This window comes from Macaca mulatta, chromosome 3 (assembly GCF_049350105.2).
Source record: "Macaca mulatta isolate MMU2019108-1 chromosome 3, T2T-MMU8v2.0, whole genome shotgun sequence".
NCBI classification, from domain to species: Eukaryota; Metazoa; Chordata; class Mammalia; order Primates; family Cercopithecidae; genus Macaca; species Macaca mulatta.
The window spans coordinates 124738393-124764861 of NC_133408.1; the positions used below are offsets into that span (position 1 = coordinate 124738393).

At 34.6% G+C, this 26469-nt stretch overlaps 2 protein-coding genes across 25 annotated transcripts in view; one reads left to right on the forward strand and one right to left on the reverse strand.

Moving 5' to 3' along the window:
- Positions 1 to 26469, forward strand: part of SGCE (sarcoglycan epsilon) — a 71484-nt gene that overhangs the window by 12404 nt on the left and 32611 nt on the right. For 10 of the 24 annotated variants that reach the window (XM_028846053.2, XM_028846054.2, XM_077997056.1 and 7 more), the window contains 5 exons: positions 4414 to 4521; positions 14070 to 14192; positions 15825 to 15982; positions 20786 to 20858; positions 25229 to 25427. In XM_028846053.2, coding sequence (XP_028701886.1) covers positions 4500 to 4521; positions 14070 to 14192; positions 15825 to 15982; positions 20786 to 20858; positions 25229 to 25427 — 575 coding nt within the window. In that variant the 5' untranslated portion in view covers positions 4414 to 4499. The remainder of the gene's footprint in view (positions 1 to 4413; positions 4522 to 14069; positions 14193 to 15824; positions 15983 to 20785; positions 20859 to 25228; positions 25428 to 26469) is intronic. The other 14 variants (XM_028846055.2, XM_028846056.2, XM_077997051.1 and 11 more) reach the window with 2 other exon arrangements.
- The window catches only part of CASD1 (CAS1 domain containing 1), a 124518-nt gene continuing 108163 nt past the window's right edge, over positions 10115 to 26469 (reverse strand). The window contains exon 18 of the mRNA XM_028846049.2: positions 10115 to 12586. Coding sequence (XP_028701882.2) covers positions 12539 to 12586 — 48 coding nt within the window. The 3' untranslated portion in view covers positions 10115 to 12538. The remainder of the gene's footprint in view (positions 12587 to 26469) is intronic.

A 26469-nucleotide genomic window follows, 5' to 3' on the forward strand; every position in this document is an offset into this window, starting at 1 on the left:
CATCCTAGAGAAATTCATTCTCACATTAAAAAATGCATTGGTCCTTTTCTAATGAAAATTAAACTTTAAAATACTAGCCTTTTTCAATGAGTACTCTGTACTTGTCAATGTACAGAATACAATACTTTTCTATACAAGAAGTTAGTCAAGTGGATCCATGATATTGGACACACAATTAAAAATAAATAGTTATTTCCCTATTATTAAAGTTTCTCCCTCAATATGTGGGACTTGGTTTAAGCACATCATTTGTGGCATCGTGTCTTGCCTTTAGTGATATTGCTTGGGGAGTAGAGCCATAAAACATTATCCTTTTATTGAGATTTATTGGACTTCAGTCTTCTGTGGTCAAAGTAGGACTTCATATGGATCAATACAAACTTTCAAAAAATGAATGTGCTCAAAAGCAGTGCTGGCCTTGAAATAGAGCAACGTCTGTGTGTTGTGTTTAAACTATTCTACCCTGCCTCTCTGTTTAAACAGTTGAGACACCAATTCAGTTTGCTTTTTGAATCCTGTAAAAGCCAACTAGGCTGCCCTTCTACAGGACCTGGAAAGTATGAGCAATGATGCATTGATTCACTAGCCAAGGACATGTAGTGGTGTTAATTCTTATGCTGGGTTAGTCGGATTCTAAAAGCAAGGGTGTAAGAAAAAATTCCATAGACCTAAAGTTATCCTAATTAATCCTTTAAATCGCCCATAAGCCATAATATGTGTAGTTTTGTGTATAAAACTCTGAACAATAATTTTTATGCACAACATAGTCTGAGAACCACTGAGCTAGAATAAAGGAAGGAACAAAAGAGAAACTGTCTGTTCTTTCTTTATGGTAACTACCCAGTTCATGGAGAAATGGAGAGTTCTATAGAGTGTCTGCTTGCCTGCAGGATTTACTTCATTATGCTTTAAGATTAAGCCCCTATAATCTTCAGACACATTAATAGATTGATTTGGTTTTGTAAGGATTGAATTAGACAGTATATGTGAAAGCACCTTGCTCAGGAGGTGGTGATGGAAAGCAGTTAAATCTAAATGTTGCTTGTCATATCCACACATACATTGTTCTTTGGAACATTGTAGAGAAGAATTTGGCCACCTGTTTCTTGTCCTTCTAGTTGGGATATTCCACTATCCAGCAAGGTCTTGTATGTTTTTGCAGATTGGCTGTATCTGTAAATCAGTTGGAGGTTGGAATGGGTAGGGTTTTCACTTCTAAGGTCAGCCCTACATTTGTTGCATATGTAACTCAGGTGATAGTTTATATTTCTTTGGGTTCTGTAATGGCTCTTCTGTCTTCTAGAGTTCACAGTTTTGTATGTGAATTACCTGGCGGAACTGTGTAACCCACCTACCTAGACTCTCCATGGTGAAGTCATGAATATGTGTTTCAGAATTTTTTTACTATGTCTATTTTGGGGGTACCTGTGAATATGTATTTTAGGGGAGCTGCCTATGTGATTCCTATGTAACTAGCATGTTGATTTTGGAACATAGCCATCAGGATAACCCTGGGGGTGGAGTATTTTGTCACAAGAGACTATTAATATTTTTGATCCTGTTTTAGCTTAAATTATTGGGAAATGCCTCCTGTATTATTCATCTAGATTTAAAAATACATAACTTCAGTTATTAAATACATTAACCATTTATTAGAGAAATTCATAACATTGGTCATTTAGTAGATAAAATTAATATTCTTAATTTGATGTATTTTTAAAATTGAATACAAATTAAGTAGCTTATTTTGGGGGGTGTTGTGGATTTTGATTTGTACTCCTAGGTAGCACTGACATGATCACCTGGGGTTTTGTTTGTTTTTAATAACCTGGGTTTAATAACTTTTTAAAATTTTAATTATGGATATGTAATAATTGTACATACATAAAGGGCACCTGTGACATTTTGATACAATCATCCAATGTGTAATGATTAAATTAGTAACCTCGGTTTTAGCTGGCTGCAGTGGTCTGAGCAGTTGTTGTAGTCCTAGCTACTTGGGAAGCTGAGGTAGGATGATTGCTTGAGCCCAGGAGTTCTAGTCCAGCCTGGGCAACATAGTGGACCCCATCTCTAAAAACACTACCACTACTACTACTAATAATAATAATCTGGGTTTTGAATTGTATTCTTTTCTCATTTTGAAGGGTGGATTTTTCATAAAGTTCTTTTACTGGAAATTTAGTTTGAAAAGGAAATATGCCTTTTATCTCTGATTTATTAAGGTGGGGACCTCCTTTAAAGTGAAGTTTGCTATACCCCACTAACTGTTGCTGTCTCTACTTTCCTTTCCCTTTCTCATGCCCAAAGCATTTTCCTTACTTCCATATGCTTTGTCCTACCCATTCTACCTTTTCTTGGATTGTATCTTATCAGTTATGCTCCTGTTATCCTTAATCTCTTTCTCCCCCCTTACATCTTTTCCTCTATTTAGATACAAAATATGTCATCCCTACTAAAATAAACAACCTTCTGTCCACCTTGCCACTCTTCAGTCTATCATTTGATCTTTTTGATTCCCTATTCTGACCAGTGTTCTTGAAAGATTAACTGTAATTTCTGCATCTATGTCTTGACCTTTTGCAGTTTGGCTTCTACTCTCACCACTTTATCAGAACTCCACTTTCAAGGAGTCACCAGTAACTTCTCACTTTTCAAATCTAGCAGTCTTTTCTAAGCTCTCATCCTCTTTGACCTTTTTGCAGTAAGTGAGGATGTTGATCATACTCTCCTTCTTGACATGTCTCTTCCGTTCCGTTGGCTTATGTGACTCTTCAGACTTCATTTTTTAACCTCTGTGACTGCTTCTTTCTTCTTTCTTTCTGAATCATCCTCTGCTTTTGATATGTTAATGTATTTATTAATATGTTGTTTTGCTTTTGCTGTCCCTCTTCCTTTTGAGCATTCTTCCTTACCGCATACCAGGTCCAGAAGCTAGGACAGGCTGGGTGTGGTGGCCCACACCTGTAATCCCAGCACTTTGGGAGGCCGAGGTGGGTGGCTCACCTGAGGCCTGGAGTTTGAGACCAGCCTCAACTCCATCTCTACCAAAAATACAAAAATTAGCCAGGCATGGTGGTGCACGCCTGTAGTCCCAGCTACTCCAGAGGTTGAGACCAGAGAATCTCTTGAACCCAGGAGGTGGTGGTTGCAGTGAGCCAAGATCGCGCCACTGTACACCAGCCGGGGCAACAGAGTGAGACTCCATCTCAAAAACAACAACAACAACAACAACAAAACAAAAACAAACAAAACGAAACAAACACACAGAAGCTAGGACAAATCCCCTGGGCAATTCTTGGGCTGAACTGAATCCACAAGGAACTTACCTAAAGTAGCCCAATGGAGAATAGGATGGAGAGCCAATATTGTAATCAGAAAAAAATGGTGCCCAAATCTATCATGTCTAAAATGTAAGGGTGAAAAATCAGAGAGTAGACAGCAGATTGGCAGTTTGGATGATGAAAAATAGGATCAATGAATGGGTCAAGAACAGGAACATATATTTGCTCCAGATCACTTTCTATGTAAGAGCCTGATGTATGTGTTACTAGGGAATCACACTAGGGCTTTAGCTTCAATAATCATTTCTTTGGAGAAGAACTTTAAATCTGTATGTGAAGCTCCATTACATTATCTTCTTCTCAAATCGTTTCACCTAGATATCCAACTAGTACCCTAAGTTTAACATATCCTGAATCAAATTAATCTTCTTTCTCTTGAAACTGACTTTTCTGAGGTTCCTAATGTATTGCTATTCTATGTCATTCTAGATAAAAACTTCAAAGGCATCTTTGATTTTCCTTTTATCCTTACACCTAGCAGTTTGAAAAAGTATTGTCAGTATTATCTCCATGTTGTCTTGTAATTGGCACCACTTTTTATTTCCTTGTGCTTTACCCTGACTGCTATCTGACACTCTTGTGGTAGCCCCTATTTAGTATTCCTTAACCCCTATCCTAGTCATTGCTGCCAGTGTGAGGAAAATTCAACTGTGAATTTAAAAGTTACTTTAAACTTAACACAACATTCCTAGCCAGAGATAATTGCTGCCCCATCAGTGTTCTTATAGCACTTATGCTTTCTACCATTTGTGTGTATAATTACTATGATGTATTTTATATATATCTGTGTGTGTGTATGTATATATACACATATATATGTATATGTATATGTACATGAATTGCCAATCCCCATAGATTATAAGCTTCTTCAGGGGCAGGAACTATGCCTTGGTTGTCTTGTATCCCCACATATTCATTGTGTCAACATACAACAAATATTTGCTAACTAGAATTAAACAGTTAGCTGGGCTGGAAGGAATCTGATCCCAGTTAATTGTAGGTGATCTGTGATAGTCATTTTAACATGACATTAATTTCATTTTTTTGTACATTTTTTTATTCTGAAAAGCTTTTTTATTAAGCTGTGCTGATGGCATAAATGGAACAGTTAACTGGAAGACCAGACAGGCCAACAATTTTATTATCAGCAGAAAAATGGCTGCTGGGATGAAAGATGGTGAGTTTAGGTTGTAAATCTAAATCCCTTTGGGGGATCCAATTAAATGTCTGCTTCCAATAGTCTCTTCGCTTTTTTAGTCATGTGTGGCTTTTTGTTGTTGTTGTTGTTAGTTTGGAAAAATAAAATTTTGTTTTCCTAATCTGCTTAAACTTCTGATCCTCTGTGTTCTTAATCCATTATTTTTCAAGTCCTTTTCCTTGGCTATAGCTTTGCCCTTTTTAAAGAAAAACTAAAAACCATTCCTATGTTTTTAACCTACCTTTTATCCAGTCACTAGCTTGCCACTTATAAAAATTGTCCTACTGTAGTTACTATAACAAGTTATTTATAATATTGAAAAATGTGTATTTAACATCTATCATTTAAAACAGTATTATGTAACCTTGGAGAAATAATCATAAAATATTTTGGCTAATTTTGGATGATTCTTGTTGCAAAACCAAATTGATATGTTTTGCTATTACTTAGTTGGCACTTGTTTTCTATTGGAAAGATGATTTGACCTGTAAATGACTGATTGATCCTTATAAGTTTTTCTTCTGTATCTATAAATGTGACCATCAGCAATATTCCAGGACTTTTGAAATAATGTATTTCATTAGGGAGAAAAGGTATTACTTAACAGTCAAAATATTAGTTGTTTTCAAAATATCAATTACCATTATGAACTTGCACTTAATATTTCTTTATATTTTTTGGCTTTATGATCCTTCACACAAAGTATTAACTACATGTGTTCATGAACATTAGCAGAATAGCAGTTTATCTAATTTTGGAGCAACCAAAATGTCTATAAAAATAAGAGTAATGTTAAAATGTTTTCAAAAGAACAGTAATTTTATGTGATAAGATGATAATGCCAGATGAAACCTGCTGGGTACTTGTAGGATTGATTCCTGGCTTACCTCATTTTGTTCATACATCTCTGAAGTTGGGTGTCACTAATTTTTTTATAGCTGGAACCAAATTATTCTTCAGCTGGAGTCTTTTTGCCCCAGATCTCTTTCACAATGGGACAAAGTTTCCCAGCATATTTTTTCTCAAGCGACTTTGAAACAAACCCACAATACCTGTGTATTTTTAAGGAATTTTCATTGCTAAGATTTGTAAGAAAACATACGTAGAGTTTCATACAAATAACTTCTCATGAAAAGATCACAAAAATTTGTTTTAAAAAGCACTAGACACACTTGTTCCTGGACACAGGCCCATGATCTCATAGTTCTTTTCCCCACATTCTCTTTAGATATTGCCATCAGATTCTCCCATGTTCCTTCAAGGGAATCACCCCTGATTACACCCTTATCTGGCTGGTTTCTTGAGCAAGCTGAGAGCCATCGGCTTCTTTGACACAGTCACTCTTCCTTTTTTCTAATCTATTTTCTGGATATGGGTCCCCGGTGTCCTTCACTGTTGCAATCTGCACTGAGCTTCTGCTCTGTCATCTCCAAAGGACTTGGGACATGCCCTGGTTCCTTGTGCCTCACCTAGAATCTCCGAAGATTCTTCCTCTGGACTTCACATCATTTTTCACTAGATTGCAGTCATCCCTTTTCTTCAGTCTTTTCTCTTTAGCTTTGATCCCTGGAACCTCGATCCTCTCTGAGCATGCCTCTCTCTCACTGTTTGATTTGCCCAAAAAAAAAAAAAAAAAAAAAAAACTCAACAGCTGCTACACTCAGCAGAGTCATCTATTATGGCGCTGTTCTCAGGGAAATGCATTTCAAGACCTTGACATATAGTGTCATCTAGAATCTCTAAGAGACGCCAGTCTCTTCCTGTTTCAAACTTCAGACTGTCATTGAACCTCACACTGATTTTCTCCTTGGAACCCTAGAGATAACTAGAGTTTTCACAATAGAAATGATCACTCCATGTTGAATCTACTGAGGTAACGAGTTTAGGTTATAACATTCTCTTATTGCTTTAGTTTAGCTTGATCTCATCCTTTAGATTATTTTTCTTTCTTCTCATCCTATTTATATCCTATCTTTGTAGTTCTGAATTATAAAGATACCTTATACAGAGAGTAAGTTTTGTCAACTGTATGAGGAGAATTTTTTCATCACTTTTAAAATTATAATAACAAATACTAGTAGCTTGTATGGCAAGGCCATTTTAAATGCTGTCTCAGATATATAACGTTCTTTGAGATGTTCTTGACCATGAATCTCAGTCATCTCTTTTTGAAAATTTCAAGAGAGCACAAAAGATGATAGGTTCGTTTATATATGAAATAACTTTAACAAATGTATGTTTTGTGTAGTGCTTTTTTTTTTTTTTTTTTTTTTTTTTGAGACGGAGTTTAGCTCTTGTTGCCCAGGATGGGGTGCAATGGTGTGATCTCAGCTCACTGCAACCTCCTCCTCCCGGGTTCAAGGGATTCTCCTGCCTCCCGAGTAGCTGGGATTATAGGCACCCACCACCATGCCCCGCTAATTGTTTTTTGTATTTTTAGTAGTGACAGGGTTTCACCATGTTGGCCAGGCTGGTCTTGAACTCCTGACCTCAGGTGATCCGCCCGCCTCAGCCTCCCAATGTGTTGGGATTACAGGCGTGAGCCACTGGGCCCAGCAAAGAATATTCCAATTCTTAGCTAAAGTGGTAGGATGGTACTTCTTCTGTAAATAGGATTCCAAGGAATTTGAACGCCTTGGAACAACACTTTTGGCATCATTCTACCTCAGCACCCAGTAAGTGGTTACAAAAGTAATGAAGAATACTCCAGATATGGACTATGGAATCTCTTCTTTTTTTCCCTGGAATGGGAGTAGGGGACCTACTTGAGCAAGCTGAGGGCCATCAGCTTCTTCAACACACCCTTCCTTTTTTCTGTTTTCTCGTTATGGGTTCCATAGGTTTGAAGCAGTCACTTAGTCCCTGTAGGTTCAATTTTGTTATCTATAAAATAGATAATAGAGAGACTGAATTCTCCAGGAGAGCAAATGCATGCAAACTCTGATTGTTAGTAACTGTCAGGAATCGTGGGTTGAGTAGGAGGCAGAGGCCATATGCAGGTAGGAAATAATGTTACGATCTGTCTCTTAATAAAGAAATATATTTGGCATGCCCAGACACGATAACATATAAAGCTCTTTTCAATGTAGCATACTATGACACTAAGCTTATTGATCACCAATTAACAATGGTATGGAACCTCTTTCCAACTGACATTTAAAAAACACACACACATGAAATCACATAATAATCAAGATGTTTAGTTCCAGTTTGGAAAGATTAAAAGTCAGTGGTTTTAGTTGGGAAAAAAATATCATGAAGAAACTCTTCTGCTTTTTTGTAGAAAAAGATTCAAGTAATAGATTCCTCTCCTACTTCATGTAAAGAAAAGTGGCCATATCTCTTAGAGAAATGAAGTTTACAAAGACACTGTAATGCCTTCCCAGTGATGGATTCCACAGCCAAGGCATGGACTATCTGTGACTGAAAAAAAACAATAGCTGGCCAATGCCAGATGAATGGCCTGCAGTACTTTGATGTTGAGTGAATTCAAAGGTGAAGGGCAGACTGCTGAGAAAAGCTTTTGATTCAAAGCCAACATTCATAAAGTTGTATTGATAAAACACAAGGTAAATCTTAGTGAGAAAAACAAAAACAAAAACAGGTTGTGTAACTGGCTTGATATTGATATCTCTTAAAATATTTCTCTGCAGCAATTATCTGGTTTAATAATTAAATTTCAATTTGACTGTAGTAACATGTTAAAAAATAAATTAGAAAGGCATCCATAAATGTATCAGGCTATGCAAACCTTGAAATGAGTTCTTTTGATGCAGAGACAGCAAGTGAGATTTGCCTCTTGTAATCAATTTCTGTGTATACAGGGACTCTGAATCTCATAAAGAGTTTTTAGATGTTAAAACTATAAAATATGAGACAAGAAGTATTAATTTTTGTCAGTACTTAACATTTTTAATTATCAGGGATGACCATACCTAGTTGCTTAGGCAACAATTTATTTAAAAGGTACAGCAGATCGGTGGCTATTTAGTACTCTCTTTATATCCTCAACATACCTTAAAACCTTCTTAATTATTCTTATCCAAAATTTTTTTTTAGATAATACTTACTGTTAAGGCAATATTTAAACTAAGTTCAAATTGCTTAAACAGCTAATTTCCCAGCTGTGAAATATATACTATCATATTTAAGTAATTTGAACTCAATTAAAACACCTTTGTGATGCTTGCCCCCACCGAATAGCTTCCATCTTCAAACTCTTCATGTGAGAAACAAATTGATAAAATTGAAATGCTTTTAGAAATAGACTTTAATTGCTTTTTAATAAGTTACTTATTAATTATATTATGTTATAGTACCTTAGGCTGATTTTGCTATAACTAAGGGCAATAGATCATTTAATTCATAGATCTCTTTGTTTAAATTATGCAGTGTATTTCCCACACATCAAATATGTAAGTAATTATTTTATAAAACTCATTCAATCCATTTTTTATTTGACAGTTCTTGGTTCTGTAATATATGCGTTGAATTAAGACTTTCAATTGTACACCTATTTATTTGTGAATGTATTTTATAACAGAGTTTCTGCTGCCATCACCTTAAGTAATGGCTCTCTCTCAAGTATAGTAAGATCATCTATTCAGAAGTGTACTGCGTCAACTAAGAACCAGGAAATACGCCACAAAAGAGTCTTTCAGCAGCCAAAATAGATGCTGCGAATGCAGGCTCCTGTCTTTTACATCTAGCAGAGCCCTATGTGCGTTAAACAGTACGCATTTGCTTTTACTTTAATGCGCAACCCTGCCTCATTTGGTAGTCTGGTTTCTAAACCTGTAGCTGATTAATAACAGCAAATTAGAGGGGATAGAGAAGCTGCTACAGGAAACATACTGATAGCAATGAGAAATGACAGCTGACAACTTGTCTACAAAAGATAAAACAAATCTGTAAAACACACAGCCTTAAAAAGCATTAGCAGACTGGGACCCACAGTATGATCAGTAAATGACAAGGCAACCAGACAGTCCGCACAGGTATCACCGTATAATAGAGCAGAGTGCAACAATTGATGTAGAAAATGATGATCTTGTACCGTCATGAAAAAGAATCAACTGCAGAGTACTTCAGAAAAATCAGCTCCATGGAACAATTCATTTCATGGGGTTCTGGGAAACTGAGATTTTACTAGATCCTTGTAAACCTTAAAAATTAGAAAATGATGTTATAAATGGACATTTTACAGTGATTAATTTATTAATAAAGCATCTGTAAGAGAGACCTAAACATACTGGCTACCTAATAAAAGTCACCTGGACATAAATATCGACAATACTTTATGACTTTCTTCTCAAAGATTTCACAAGAGAGATGACTTTAAGATTTAAAACTAGCTCAGACTTGCAGGGTCTTATACTCAGTGGTTATTTTATCTTTATAGCCATGTAATTGTTCTTGGTGATGCAGAAAAAGGGCTGGCAAGTGTTCTCTGGACATTTTTGTAGCGAAGGGGCTGTGTGTGTGCCTGTGCTTATGCATATGCCATTAAGAATAATCGTTGTGAGAATTGTGAAGTTATGTGCTGTGGATTCATTAGCAACATACCATCATAATACTTTCAAAATTTAATGTTTACTAAATACATTCGAACTTGCTTTGAAGGTAATTGTAATAAGCACACATGCACACCCTAATATTTTCATTATGGAGAGAGAAAGTTTCCACTGGACTATTAGTAAAGGAAAACAAGACATTGTTTAGCTTGCATGAGGTCCCAGTTTTTTTTGCTACTGCTATCATGGTCTGTTATTTGGGCTCTGTGCTGTCACATAATATACAGTTGTTGAAATGGCTGCAGATTCTATACCTGTGAATGAAACATACAGATAACATTTTGTGAACAAGGTTTTGGTAACACGGTGATGAGAGACATTGGGACTATGTTTAGGGAGAGCGAGATAATGATCCCAGCTACTTGCTTACATACCCTTTTGGCTGTCTCTACTCAGATATGTAATTATTACTTTTAAAATTCTGTTCCTTATGACTACCTGTCTTCAGAAGTTTTTAATCTTTGTAAATCTAGCTATCCTTGCTATTTGGAGATGGTGTTTTTGACCTCTTGTGGGTTGGACTTTTGGTTTCATTGTTTTTCCCATTACTGGTGATAGAATTGCATGGATTTAACCACCCATAGGTTTCCAGTTTCATTTATATCTAGTGGCATATGTTTACAGAGGTAATGGATTTGCAGCCATAGAAGATTGCAAAACCATGCGATACACAGAGAGGCCAGACCCTGTTACCTTGGCTTAATTAGCATGGCACTGTATACATGTATATTTCAGAGTTTAGATCTTAGTGTTGTGGATTCTTAGAGTGTTTAAATTTGATTTTCAAGACTTGCTCCTAAGGAAAACAACATGCTTTAAGCTTATGGTTTGTGAGTACTGCCTAGGCATATGTGAGTGCAACATGTGTTAACTGTTAGTAATAGCCTCTGTGGGTGTTGGAGCAGACCCCATCAGCTTTATTTATATGGCTCATGTTTAGAACAAGAACCTATAGCTTCGAATTCTCTGTGTCATTTGTTGTTTTTGAAAGGAAGCATAGGTGTAAATACTGCCCAAATTGCCTCTGTTGAAGAGCTATTTGTTTTGCAAGTAACAAATGCGAAAGGGAAAGGCAAAGGGCACTGCTCTAAAATGTTGTGTGGGTGCCTGTAATTTAAACTGATGCTACAGAAAGGAAGTATTATTTTTACAAACAAAACATAGTGGCTTAGTCATTTTCCATTTCTAGATGATGAATGTGTCATACATCTGTATCATGTTTTTCTCAAAGTGAATGGCATACTATACTTAAAGTGAAGCAGCCTTTACTGTGGAGTTGCCAAGGTAACTGACCAGCAAGTATGCAGTTCAGCAGATTGCTGAAAGGCAATTGAGTACACATGAATAAAGAAATGTGCTTGTCATCTTCAAACCCAGGAGGGCCATGGTAGATTGTGTCTTGGCTCTGTAGATCGCAGAAATGTTTTTTATAAAAGCAGAAACTGAGATGTTCTATGCAAGTTCTTGAAGTGAGATGATATGGGGTGGCAGGTACCCTTTCTTTAATGGTTCCACTTCACTACCTGTGGAGGGCAATGTAGAAAATGGAATCATTTCAGTATTATTTAATATGAACAACCTTTCATTTTGCTTTGTAAGCTAGCTTTTACCACCTTATAGCAGCAAATACTAAGGGAGACTATTAGTTTATAATGTCAATGAAGGATGATAATCTACAGAATGCTACCTCTGTAAGTATTATATATATTTAGTTCACTAATAGGAAACTTGTGTTTGCCTCTGCCGTACTTTGTATTAGAACGTACATATCCATTCCATAGGCATTGATACAATTATTCAAATATACCAGACTCTCTTCTAGCTGCCGAGAAAATAGCAAGGTAAATAAAACTTAGTGCTGTACTTCAAGGTATTTTTAATCTCTAGAAAGAATAAATTAGATAATTAGATAAACTCCAAAGAGATTCCTTTAGATTATTTGAAATGTTCTCTGCTTGGGATGTAAGGCTGTGATCCTGAATTTAAATACTTTGATATATAGAGTGAAATGACTTCTTAGCAGGAGTTCAAAACTCCCTATTTTGACTCTTCTTTTCTTCCCAGTTTTGCCTCCCCCTACCTTAAATTTACCCCAGGATCCAGCATTACTGGCTTAATTCCCTTCCTTGAAAGGCCCTCACAGTATCCAGTATTGTATGTTGCACATATGTTCACTGCTGAATTGCCGAAATTCCACATCTCTGAGTTTCAGAATCCTACTACTGTAGTACTTGAGGAGCCATATTGAATTCCACTTCTTCCATAAATCTTTTCCGAATCTGTCCAACTTTAATTGCTCCTCCCGTTTTTCCAGGTGTTGCCAGAGCAGTTTTACCTCTGGGATAATACCTAGTTAGGTGGATGTTGGTCTCCCAAACCAGATGGTGAACTCCTGGAAAGCAGTGGCCGGGTCTCTTTCATCTTCATATTCCCCATAGCACTTCACATTCAGGGTACATTGTGGTATCAAACTGGTTAAAAAAAAAAAAAAAAAGTATAGAATTCTCATCTTTACTATTTTTCTGTGCTTCATTCATTCTTGTTTTGGGGAATGGGATTATTCCTGCTGGTAAGTACATTGTTCTTGAGTAGAAGGTGGGTACTGTAAATGCCACGGGGGAAGATCACTTATGAATACTAGTACAAATAAATCAGGAAAGAATAGATCTCTCTACAAACCTAGTTTAAACATAACTTGTAGCTTCCTTCCCTCTGTTACACAGCCTTTGAAGTTATGTTTTTAGTAGTAAAGCTGTAGATACATGAAGCTACGAGCCAAATATTTTAGCTCAGTTCCCCCTTTCTGGCAGCTATCCACTGAACTGCAGGGACAAGTTTTCACAGATAAAGAAACATTTTGTGGGAGTTTTGATTTTTGTGCTGAAAAATGTAGTTCAGTGATCTTGCTATCTAAGGCTTTTAGTAAGTTGTGAGCTTGGAGTGAGCAGCCTTGGGGTTCTTAAGGTTAATTACCATATTTACAAATCCATCAATGACTTAAAAGAAAGAACTGGCCTGATAGGGTTAATCTGTCTAAAAATTGCAGCCACTAGCCAATCAGGAAAATAGAAACCCAAAAGAGATTGCAGATGTGATGAGAGTAACGGCAATAATGTGTTAGTGGAGAAGATGCTATCAGAGCAAAAACAATAGGTGGAAACTAATCAAAATAATTGGCCATTTTAATGTACTCACCTCGTATGTCTTAAGTAACTGGTAAATCATGAAATTTACGTATTTCACTTCAATAAATTATTTGGCCTGAATTTTATTATGTAATTGTTATTGCTTATTTAGGATGCAGCATATAATAGATTATATTGTTTGAATTACTAAATATCAAGATCAGGGAAAATTGAATAAATCATGTCTATGAGGGATGTGAGGAATGAATTCCCAGAAAAAGTATCCAATACATTTTTATAAGTATACATAAAAACCACATTATACCTATTGATAGTGTTATATAGTCTGACATGCTTTGCCTAGAAAACAATTAGTATAGTATGGATTCTTACCACTTAAAAATTACTCTGTGTACTTTGCTTTAAAAAAAAGGAAAGAAGAAAAACATCTGAAGCAATTTTGTAGCTTTTCAGTTCTTATGATGCATTTTGTTGGTAATAACCTCAAATAAAAAAGAAATTACCAAAAAGATATTTTGGATAGCTTCATTATTTAATAATGGTCTAAAATATCAAATGTGCATAATTTTGTCTATGTAGTGTTTGAAAAGCCTGTAAACACAAATCAAAAGAATTTTTTTCCCGTTTTGTCCTGAAATAACTTCCATTTAAAACAAATTGTTATTAACAGTTTCCTTGCATGTTGCTTCAATTTTTCCAGAAATGTCTACGTAGTGAGACCCCTCTTTATAAAGAGTGTAAGCTGAATTATCAAGGGCATATCTCATTATTTGTCTTTCTGTTACTTATCTTTCCTCTTTGTTTTCAGTGTACACTATTTTCTCCAAGGTACACTCCGATCGGAATGTATACCCATCAGCAGGTGTCCTCTTTGTTCATGTTTTGGAAAGAGAATATTTTAAGGGGGAATTTCCACCTTACCCAAAACCTGGTATGTTCTTTGTGAGGAGAAAAAAAGTAGTTAACGCACTAAATTTTTTGTTTAATTTGCATAATCTAGACATATATGATAAAATATCATTAACATTAATTCAAATGGTCTAAATGTGATAAATTGTTATAGGACATTTCTCATTTTCAGATTAGAAATTTAATTACAGACAAAAATAATTTATTTTTGAATGTTAAAGAAACCATATTTCTGGATTCTCAGTCTTGAGTTTTATGTCTCTGACAAGTGATCTACCTATATTCACATGGAAATGATTATAGCTGTAAACTTACGATTTTCTATATTAAGACCTAGATTCTCACATAGTACTTTCATTTTTGGAAAACTATACATATGTTGTAGAGGAGAATGAAAAATGGCATTAGGTAAGAGCTTTTAAAAAGCTTTTACAATAGGATATAATTTCATATAACTCCTTAATAATATTATGGAGATTAATTTTTCCTTTTAAGTGATACCAATTATGAAGTCTTATTTAATTCACTACTGGCTTAAATATGTATTTTGAATGATCATAAATGCCATCAAATTAACGAAGGTATACAAAGAATAGCAAGAGAAAACATATCGTTATAACTCTTCCTTAAGCAGAAAATAAAAGCAAATTTTATGAAAATTATATTGTATAAGAATGTTTTTAGCATTAGAATTGATATAACTATTCTTTTTGAAGATTATATGATGAATACTGTACCTGAAAACTCTCCCACGATATAGTTAACCATGTTCCTAATAGTATTCAAAAAGAAATAGTCTTTTCATCAATTTTTTTTTAATGTTTTCTTATGAGGCATTCCATGTTTGCAAAACTATATGGCTCAAACTTTTGAGCAGCAGCCATAACATTTGAGAAGAAAAACATGTAGTTAAGAGCGTAGTTTGTGGAGTCAGCCAGGATTAAATGCTATTATAGTTTCATCACTTAATATGACCATGGAGAAGTAACTTAATGTGGAAAATTACATATTCCATCAATAAAATCAGGGCTAATACTAGTAGTAGGTTCATAGGTATGTGTGAAAATAGATGAAATACAGCTTGTAAAGCATTTAACAGGGCCAGGGAATGTGCTAATAAATGATGCTGTTATTATTGCTTGTGATTAATATATGCTGTCATTAGTACAGTTGTTATGGATTTGTAATGTCTTTTTCATCCTATCCTCCAGTGTTTTAAAATTACATTTTTTTATGAGACTTTTACCATTTTGGAATATCTTTCATACTCATATGATAGTGTCCAGCGTTTCATGAATGGAATATTTTGGAAAAGAATGAGTACATCAGCATGATTAGAGAATTTTCCTGAAAGATAGTTGTCTCACTGGCAGAACTATCTCACTGTTTGGTGACCAAAAATATATTTCCAAGAAAATTGTATGAATCTGCTTTCTTTGTTGCATCAGATTTTGAGACAAATTAAACAACCAAAAGGATTTTTTTTTTTTAACGTGGAGCCCTAATTTAAATACCCAGATGGGTTTTGTATGTGTGTATTTAGTTGGCTACAAAATAAGAAAAAAATTTTAGACAGAATGTTTTGATTGAAACTACCAAAGCAACATGTGTGAAAATAACTGTCTTATGTCTTAATTCTCTGTTTCTTATCTAGGCGAGATTAGTAATGATCCCATAACATTTAATACAAATTTAATGGGTTACCCAGACCGACCTGGATGGCTTCGATATATCCAAAGGACACCATATAGTGATGGAGTCCTATATGGGTCCCCAACAGCTGAAAATGTGGGGAAGCCAACAATCATTGAGGTAATTTACCCCTAGAAAGAACAAAACTATACATATATATGTGTGTGTGTGCGTGTATATATATATATTGTAATGTGAGTTTTAAGTGTTGAAACTGTAGTTACCTGATGTGGTTTTTAATATTTTGTGCATGGAAACACAGTAGATAACATTTGGAAATGTGCCATTCTTTTCTGTTTATAAAGTTTTGCCTCAGCTTTTATATTAAAATGACAGTCTAAATTTGTGAAAAAAGTCACGACATTTAAAAGAAATAGGTTATTATAATATGAATTCTATTTGAGAAAATAATTGTAGACTTGATAGACTTATTTGCTCTGTATTTTGAATTCTGGTTTTATGTTCATTGAAATATAGCCATTCAACAGACATCTTATATACCCCTACTATGTGCCAAGCATTGTGATAGGTGCTTAGGGATAGAATGATAAATAACAGATGAGTCTTGCCATATCTTACAATTCAGGGGTTGGAGGACTGGGATGCAAACAAATACTTAGCCCACACTGTAATAACTGCTATAGTAAGAAGGTGCTGTTTGATGCAAAGTAAAGAATTTACTTCACAAAGTAGAAGGAAGGCCGTCTTGGGCAGAAGAAACAACGTATTAAAATCTTGGAGGTATAAGGAAAGTCACATGGTCTCAGAGAATGATAAGTGTGGCTGGAAGAGGATGTACCCCAGTAGGCAAATGATGGGAATGGGAGGTGTTGATGCTGGTAGGGGCAGATATTTGAGGGCTCTGTAAGCCATCCTGATGTGTTTAGCCTTTATTCTAGAAGTGATGGCAGTGTTACCATTCATCAGGTCCTCACCAGCACCTAGCATCTTAGCTGGGAGATATTAGAAATTAACAACAACAAAACAGTTGTTACATTGAATCTTTAGTGGGAATTAATACAATACTTTAAAAAAATGAATGGATGTATAAACTAAAAGTATACATCCTTTCAGAGGATTACTTACTATGAATCTTTCTCCAAAGTTTTAGTCAGCTGTGTACTGTGGATGTGAGCTTCCACAGTGGCCAATTCATTTGGAATTGAAGTTTGTATTAACCGTTCAGTGATTTCTATCTATAAATCGTATTCCTTAAGGCAGTGTAGCTATAAGATAGACAGGTACTTAGAAGAAGCAAGTTAGTTTGAGCTATTGTCAAATTAATTTTTTAAAATATTCAGTAAAAGTTATAAAAGAAATATATAAATGTAATTCACCACATTATCAGATTAAAGAAGGAAAAACAGCATAATTGTCATGATAGTTATGGAAAAAGTGTTTATTAAAATTTACTACCTATTCTTGATAAGAAAAAATAGCTCTTGGCAAACTAGGAATAGAAGTGAAGTTCTTTAATTTGCCAGTTTTTACCAAAAGTAATAGCGAACATCATTCTTCATAGTAAAATGTTAGAGAAATTTCATTTAAATTCAGGAACAAAACAAGAATAACTCTGTCTGATAAATCTATTACAGAATGTATTGGAGGTCCCAGCCAGTACAGTAAAGAAAGAAAAAGAAATTAAATCCATAAGGATTTAAAAAGAAGAAATGGAAACTATCAATGATATAAATGATCTGTAGACCATTAAGAATCTTAAAGGCTAGCAGTGAACTGTGAGATCAGTATAAATTATTGTGGCATTTCTATACATGAATAGCAAGTATTGAGAAAACACACATTTTTAAAAATACCATTTTTAATAGCAACAAAAATGTTGAGGTACTAGGAATATATCTAACAGAATATATGCCAGGTCTCAAGTCTAGGTAGATTAGGGATTACATGTAAAATGCAAATTTTTAAACAATTATATTAAAATGTAGAAAAATCTCTTTTTGACCTATGGATAGGGAAGGATTTAAGTAAGACCTAAATATTTTTAAGAGAAAAAATTTATCAATTTCACTATATGAAATTTGTGAATGTCTGTTCATCAACCATTAAACCAGAGCATGATTTAAAAAGACAAGCCACAAACTGGGAGAAGGTATTTTCAATACATGTAGCTGACTAAGAGCATCTAAAATAATAAAGAAATCCTGCAATTTAATAAGAAACAGATATTTCACTAAAGAGGAGACACAAATGCCAATAAACTTAAGTAGCTTACTTGTATGGGTAATGAGGAATATTCAGATGGAGATCACAATGAAAATTTTGCCATCAGTAAAATGCACTGCAGGTGGATGTGGGAGTTGGCTTCACTACTTTGGAAAGCAGTACTGAATATCTCATATCGTTGAGTATTCCTGTACCTTATGATATGGCAGTCCTACTTCTAGCAATATGCCCCAAAGAAGCACTTGCGAATGCCCTCCTGGAGACATGTACAATCATGCTCATCAAGCAACATTTGTATAGCACAACACTGGAAAGCCACAAAACAATAGAGACCCAAAAGTCTATCAGCAAGAGAATATATTAATCTTGATGTATTCACACAGTGAATGTTCAGAGCAACAGTGAACTTAAGCTTGCCCAGCAATATGAATAAGTGTTTTAAACACAATGTTCAATTTAAAAAAAAGTACTAGAAGACTACATATAATAGTTTGCCATTTTGGTAGAGCTCAAAAACAAGCAAACTAAACCATATGCTTTAAGCATTCATGCAATTATAATAAAATTGTATTTTAAATGAATGGATTGTTAAACACCAAATCCAGAATGACTACTTCTGGTTGGGGAGAGACAAGGGCTTAGGCTAGGAGTGAAACACATGTACTGAGATGGTTTCATAAGAGTTTATTGTGAGTGCCTTCATTATATACTTTATGACTAACATACAGTGTTATGAAAATGTATAAAAGTATATTAAAAAAATAAAAATGAAAGTTTACCATATCTTTCATATAACGTAGTGATTTATCTGTAAATAGCTCATTTTTACGTTCATTTATAGTAACAGGTATGATATTTTAAAATATTCTATTAAGTTAGTCAAGAATTTTTGTATCTTAAATATATAATATTTAATCATATAAGTCTACTATTTCCTTCATTCAGTCGATGTTTATTTGAAATATTTAAATTTTAAGTATCTAAAATAGATCAGCTCTGTTTTAGAAATTGGACAATAAAAATAAAGCATGCACACATAGACACACACATACTCTTCTGCTTTGAAGGTCTTCACATCATCATAATAAGTAAAATCTGAGGATATTACAGCAATTAAATGTCTCATTGGAAGTGATAGAAGGACTACATTCTGATACAGCTGTTAAAATTAAGCATCAACTATAAAATCAGATAATAAAATTCTTCCTCCTGATATAAAATATTCTTCACTCCCTTCAATAGTCTGCATTATTTAAAAATAAAGACATTTATTGGAATTTATGAAACTTATAATAATGAAATTTGTGATGATTAAGGGAAGGCTACCCATAAAAATGTTGCTATTAATTTGAAAAAATCTATCTTTTTCTGAGCTGAAGCTTCATGATATTGTAACAAATAGTAGAGGATTATACTTTTTATTGAAAATGTGATTAAATGTTTTGCAGGGTAAACTTTTCAAATGATGAAGTTTCTCAACAAAATCTAGTTAGCATTTTTTGTATGTTTCATTTGAGGAAAAATTCCTAGTTTGTTTAATGGCTAGTCTTAATTTTAATGTTTGGTGTGAAATTAATTGATCATGTGTCCCAACAGATAGCAGCAAGGAAATAATTAAATATGATGGAAATTTGACAAATCATGGAGAGAGAGTTTCTTTTAACTTTATGGAGTAATATGCCTTTCAAAATATGTACCTTTTAAACATTGTTAAAGGTTTGGAATTATTTATTTCAAAATTCTTGCTATTCTAACTTAGTATTTTCAATGACTGCAACTTATTTTTTTGACACTCATGTAATGTATAAAAATCTTTGATATTTGTTTTAAAATGCACAAGATATTTATTTTTAGTTGAAATCAGTTTCATCCTACTTTTTTGTCTCAGTGTCACCTCCAGCTGCAATCATTGCCAGAAGGTTAGTGCTGGGATTCTAAGATTTTGACACAATCATTTGTTCTTTTTCTTTTTTTTTTTTTGAGGTACTGCAGACGTGTCCGAATGATTTAATATCTGTTATAAAGTTAAATAGTCCTTAAGTTTTGAAACCATATCCTGTTTTTGGCCTTTGCTTTGTGTGTTGTTTGCACTGGCTGTTTCTGAATTGACTTTGATGTAAGTCTATTGGCTCTGCAAATGTTTACTAATATTTGACCGTATGAAGGGATTGATTTGTGTTTTTGAGCATGTTCCATAACCTTTATGGACTCTGATCCTTACTACTTTACTCCCATCATAAGTGAGATATGATTTCCAAAGGGTTATTTATGACATTTTTTGACTGATTGGGGTGCAGTTTAGAATTAAATGCAAAAAACACAAAGATGTGCTTGTTTTAAAGTGTACTTTTCATTATAATTCTTAAATTCCATGTAAAAGTACAAAAATTATTGTTTGTTTTTTTGAAAGAACATCACCGGTAAGTAATTCTTAATGGTTAATGCATTTACTAATGATGCATCTGCATTGCTACCAGTGCTTAATGGCCTTCTATGAAAGAGTCTTTCTGATTTTAACTTTTTGTTTCAGTACATTAAATAGACCTGACTAATTATTTATTTTCCCATAATATTGCTAAAAGCTCTGAGTTCTCATTGCCTAGAGAAGGATTATTTTGTAAGTGTATCAACAAATAATGAAAATGGAAAGAACGACAATTTTTTTCATTTTAATCCTTAATGAATTTCATTTTACAAAGAACATTTCACTTCTTTAATATGGTTTTCCTTTTATAATAGATAACTGCCTACAATAGGCGCACCTTTGAGACTGCAAGGCATAATTTGATAATTAATATAATGTCTGCAGAAGGTATGTATGAAAATATGTTGATGATCATTTCCTTATTTACAAGAAGTATTTCATTATGTTTTATAACTACATAAAATATAGTTAAGAATTTTAAAATGCCACATACCTAATATAACTGATGAAATAATAAGATATAGAAAAGAAAACTAAGCAATATCTAATTTGTTATAAAATATTATGGTGTGTTATGATGATGAAAAGCTCAGATAGGAAGCCAAACAGATAGTCTTCTTATTTCTCTAATCCTTTTTCATCACCTTAAAATGGGACTAACAATAGCATTTCTCTTATAAGTATGGAGTAAGGAGTCTACAAGTTAAGGCTGGAGTACTGCACTCCAGCTTAGCTGACAGGGTGAGACCCTGTCTCAAAAAAAAATTACTAACTGCTTTTATTATTTATTTAAAAATTTACTGTAGGTAGTAGTATAAGTGTATGTGATAATGTAGGGTTTCTGGAGAACAAATAAACCATAACTTAGGGCACAATTTCCTTCCTAAATAATTAATAGTGTATTAGTAATTTGTAGAGTCTTTCAGCAATTTAAAGTTTCATATGCTCAAATTGTAAGTGATTTCCTAAGAATTTTGAAGGTTAGGGATAAGGAATTATTCTCAGAATTACACTCTCAAATATTTTGACCTTTTTAAAATCAATTGACTGGGAAAATACCGCCAAATACTTTGTAATTAATTTTTTTTTTTTTTTTTTTTTTGAGATGGAGTCTTGCTCTTGTGACCCAGGTTGGAGTGCAATGGCACCATCTCAGCTAACTGCAACCTCCGCCTCCTGGGTTCAGGCGATTCTCCTGCCTCAGCCTCCCGAGTAGGTGCGATTACAGGCACCTGCCACCATGCTTGGCTAATTTTTTGTATTTTTAGTAGAGATGGGGTTTCACCATGTTGGCCAGGCTGGTCTCAAACTCCTGACCTCATGTGATCCACCTGCCTTAGCTTTCCAAAGTGCTGGGATTACAGGTGCGAACCACCACACTTGGCCTGTTGTTGAAATGTATAAATCATGAAATAATCCTCCCTATGTTAGATATCATTTATGAGGATGACAGGAGGGAAACAGATCCAGAATTTTTTTCCCTCTAAAAACAAGAAAACAATTGTGCATTCTTGATAGGGGAATTTTTGTTGCTATTTACTAGTGCAACTAAAAACAAATGAGCAAACACCAAACATTTTATCAGAACCTACTAATTTAGAATTAATGATAATGCAGTCAAGGCTGTTTTAAAAATTACTTTTACACTATATGAAAGAAGGAATTTCTGTAAAATTAAACATATGTGTGGAGAGATTGCTTGAAGACTTAACCCCCCTTAAGTGAATGTTTTCCCCCAGGAGTTTACCAGTATCAATTGTAGACAACAAATGTGCAAGTTTAAAATTTAAAATGACCTTCATATATGAAAAGCAAGTCCAAGTGCCAGTTCTGTGGGCCTGGACAGAAGACTCCCTGTTCACTCTCCCACTCCCCAAAGGCTTTTGGTAGGTATTTATGTTTGGATCAGGGAGACTTTTGTTCTTGACTACAGTGGTGATTGGATGCTTGCATGCTGTCTAAGCTGGCCCTGTAGAATTGGAATACACTATTGAGCAGAATAATTGAAAAGTTTCGTTCCTCCTTGGGAATTCATCATTATAGTTATAAAGTTATACTACAGTGGCCTTGGACCATCTCACCTCACCATTATTTTCTCAAAGGGACTCGAAACTCTGTCAGGTGTGAGAGTCCCTACAAACTGAAAGCTTGGTCTATAATTTGAACTTCTTCCTTCTCAAATGTAGTCTCAGTGCTGTAGATACAGATTACTCAAGGCATCTCAATAGATGTTGTTGTTGACATATGGGGACCCATGGTCAAGTAGATACTAATGGAAGACTGCTAGACAACTGTAGGATTGAAAATTGGCAGTAGGGCTCTTTGTCTAAATAAGGGGTTTGGAAGGTGTGCTAGTGAGAAGGAGTAGAAGACAGGTTTTAGAAGCCTCCACCATTACTCCAGGCAGTGCTTGTTCCTTTGCTTTTTATGTAGGGTTAGTGGCCCAAACCTATTTGAACCACATGCACTAAAGTCCATGCATTTGTCCTTGCTGGTCTAGAAAGAAATGTGCAGTGGGATGTACATCTTTGAGCATGGACTACACTCGTGTTATTTATCCCAGATTAGATTTAGGAAAAGAAATAACAAAAGTTGTATATCAGGGTAATCATGCTCCGTCCAACTCCCTGCCCAGCTGTCTCCTGTTCTGAGAGACCTAATGGGAAATTAGTCATGTAGACTCACACAGCATGAAGCTCAAGGAGAGTACATAAAGTGATTCTCTAAATTGGGTTTAGTGCCTCAGAGGCCTGCCACCAATCTGTTGGCCTACTGTTCTCTTGGCCTCTGTGATTTCCAAATATAGCAGGCATGGGATTTCCCCAGAGTTAGAAAGCTGCTGTGACTCATCTCTGGGAGTCCTGGCAGCAGCTCTTGGATGGGTAGATAGCAGGCAGCTGCCCAGCTCAGAGCCTCTGAGGGGTGTGGTGGCAACCACAGGCTTTGCAGCAGGTCTCAGAAAAGGAGCCATGAAGCGAGATCACATGGAACAGGAAAAGCCAGATAATAATTCTCCAAAAAGTAGCACTGATCATAAGAAAAAAGTTTTAGATACTTTTTAAGAAAACTGAATGTAAAAACATTGAATGAAATGAATAGATTTTAGACTTGTGGCATATTCAAAAGCTGCATTTGATATTATTTATAAATATTTTATTATTTATTGCCAAGAAACTTTTTCATAACACATTTCTGCATGACTATTTCTAGGTATGCAGATAAATGTAGCATGATTAAGCTATTTATCTGTATAAAACAGGAAATTTATTTGCATAAATGAGAAGAAATATATTTTAGATTGCAGATGGGCTATACATTAAGCAAATCTAACAAAATTGTAAGCAGAACAAGTGACAATATAGGACATAAGCAAAGAACTTTGTATGATTAGGGCTTTGAAAAACTAAGTCTTTAAAAAGTGATGACCAAACTCTAGAAAACTCTTGAAAATTCTGAAGCCATAGTTTCTTCTCTGACTTCATCTCAGGCATCAAATGTCCTTTAATAGGATGCTTCATAAGAAATAAGTTAACCAAGATTTCAGGTACTTAATGTAATTTTTATTTTTTGTTCATTAAATAAAAGTGGAATATCTTACAGATACATGAATTTTATTGACATAAATGAGAGGATATACATAGTGTAATTACTACTGGGGACTTTAAATCTGTGTAGCACCTAGAAGCATTTTCTTGTCCTTTTAAAGTACAAATTCAGATAATCAATCTTTTCATATTATTATAATTAAGCTAACATCTAATATTTTATAGGCTCCTACTATGTGTTGGGAGCTCTGCTGAGCACCTTATATATGCAGTCTCTTTTAGCATAGATAAAAATCATATGAGGTAAGTTCACATTATGAGATAAGCTTCTGGACCTCTCTAAAAATAAGCTTTCTCATAGGAAAGTATAATGAAAAATACAAACAGCTACTCACCCTCTTGTTGTGAGAATTAAATGTTCTAATTCACCTAAGTCCCCTAGCTTGGCCTGCCTCATAGTAAATACATTTAAAAAATTAACCTTTATTCTTACAGAAATATTATTAAATAAACAGAAAGCTATTATTTATCATAAGAGAACAATTAGAATATAGAGAGTGATGATTTGTAATTGAAGAGTAGCATTTGAGTAACAAATAATCTTTATATATATTTACAGTTTCTTATATCGAAAGGCTGAGTTTGACATGGGGTTGTTTTAATATGTGAATCATGAAATATTTAGAGAGAAATTTTGATGACACATTGTGGAGGAAAAAACACCAAATCTCCAACAATGTGAAGTGGAAGTCCATGAGAACTTTATAATTTTTCTAGAATATTTAATTATAGTGCAATTAAAAACTGTGGAATTGTTCTGGTTTTTAGAATTCCTATTGGACATATAATTGATTTTTATTTCAGAAAAACTAATATTTTAGCATGCTGCCGAAAGATCAGTAATATTATAAATTTAAAATGCAGATTTATCTTTTCTTAGTTGTTTTGCCAAATCCTGTGATTATAAATTGCCCTGATGAGTCTCTGGTGAGCCTTGGATTTTATTATATTGTAGATAAAGTTCTGTTTCTAATGTCGGTTATGTTTTTAGACACATCCTCTGTTATACAGAAAGCCTTTAAAGTCAGTATTAATATTGCTTCCTGCTGCCAGGATTATGACAGAACTCAACAAATTGCAAATTGTTCTTTTGTTTCCTTTTTAAAAGACTACTTCATTAAAGATATGCATGCCCTTTTTCACCAAAATTAGACTTCCCGTTGCCATATCAAGCAGAATTCTTCATTAAGAATATGAATGTAGAAGAAATGTTGGCCAGTGAGGTTCTTGGAGACTTTCTTGGGGCAGTGAAAAATGTGTGGCAGCCAGAGCGCCTGAATGCCATAAACATCACATCAGCCCTAGACAGGGGTGGCAGGGTGCCACTTCCCATTAATGACCTGAAGGAGGGGTAAGCAGACCTTTATCTCATTGCCTTAAATATAGATTTTTTAAATATGGTGATCTTATCACACTTATTATAGATGGAAGATGGTCTATTGCATTTTTCTTTTTAATAAGAAATAGATATTGTAAAGATATGAACATACTAGTAATTTTCTACATTGACAAAGATATCGTGTTAATGGTTTTTTATATCTCAAGTTCCTGGTCTGTGAAATCTAATTGTAGATGAGGGTCAGCATCATAAATTACAGCACTAAGTCTTTTGTACCTTCCATAAAGAAGCTGATTATTTAGGGCCATGAATTTCAAAGGAAATTGACGCCCCAGTTATTAGCTGCAGAAGGATGCGCAGACTGCTGTAACTTTATTCTAGGAAACTATTTCTTCATCTTTAACATTCTTTCCACCATGTGTCGGTGACTGATGGCTGGGGTGGATTTGAAACCCATTCCTGTGACACAAAGGCCTAAAGCCTGACCTTGTCACTCACAAGCTGGGTGACACTGGGCAAACCCTGAACTCCTCTGTGCCTCAACTTCCTCATCTGTTCCTGTGGGGAACGGATATTCTCCCTCAGAGTTGTTATAATGATTAAGTGAGATAATGCATTTGAAAGGTATTTGTCAATTCTCAAGCAGTGCAGATAGAAAGCATGACTTCTGACCTTGTGGAGGTCAAGAAACAATCCTGCCTGGGTAAAGTTATTATCAAGACAAACTTTGATGTTTAATTTTTAATATGTAGGTTGAGGCAGATTTGCTTCTCCTCCCTCAATCCTATAAAAGTATAGTCTGTGGAATAAATCACATTTTGCATAGCATATTCCCCTTTCAACTTCTCCTTCACCCATAATCCTGGAAACACTTTTATACAGGTGATATCTAGAATTAGCTAGAATACGTGGATTAGTAAGAATTAAATGTAAGGATAGCTTTAAAGGAGAACTATGTACACATGGATGCGGTCTGTGGGAGTAGGTAGAAGGCAGATGGGGAAAAGCAGTGAGCTGTAAAGTCCAACCTGAAAATTTCAGAATTCAATTTTAT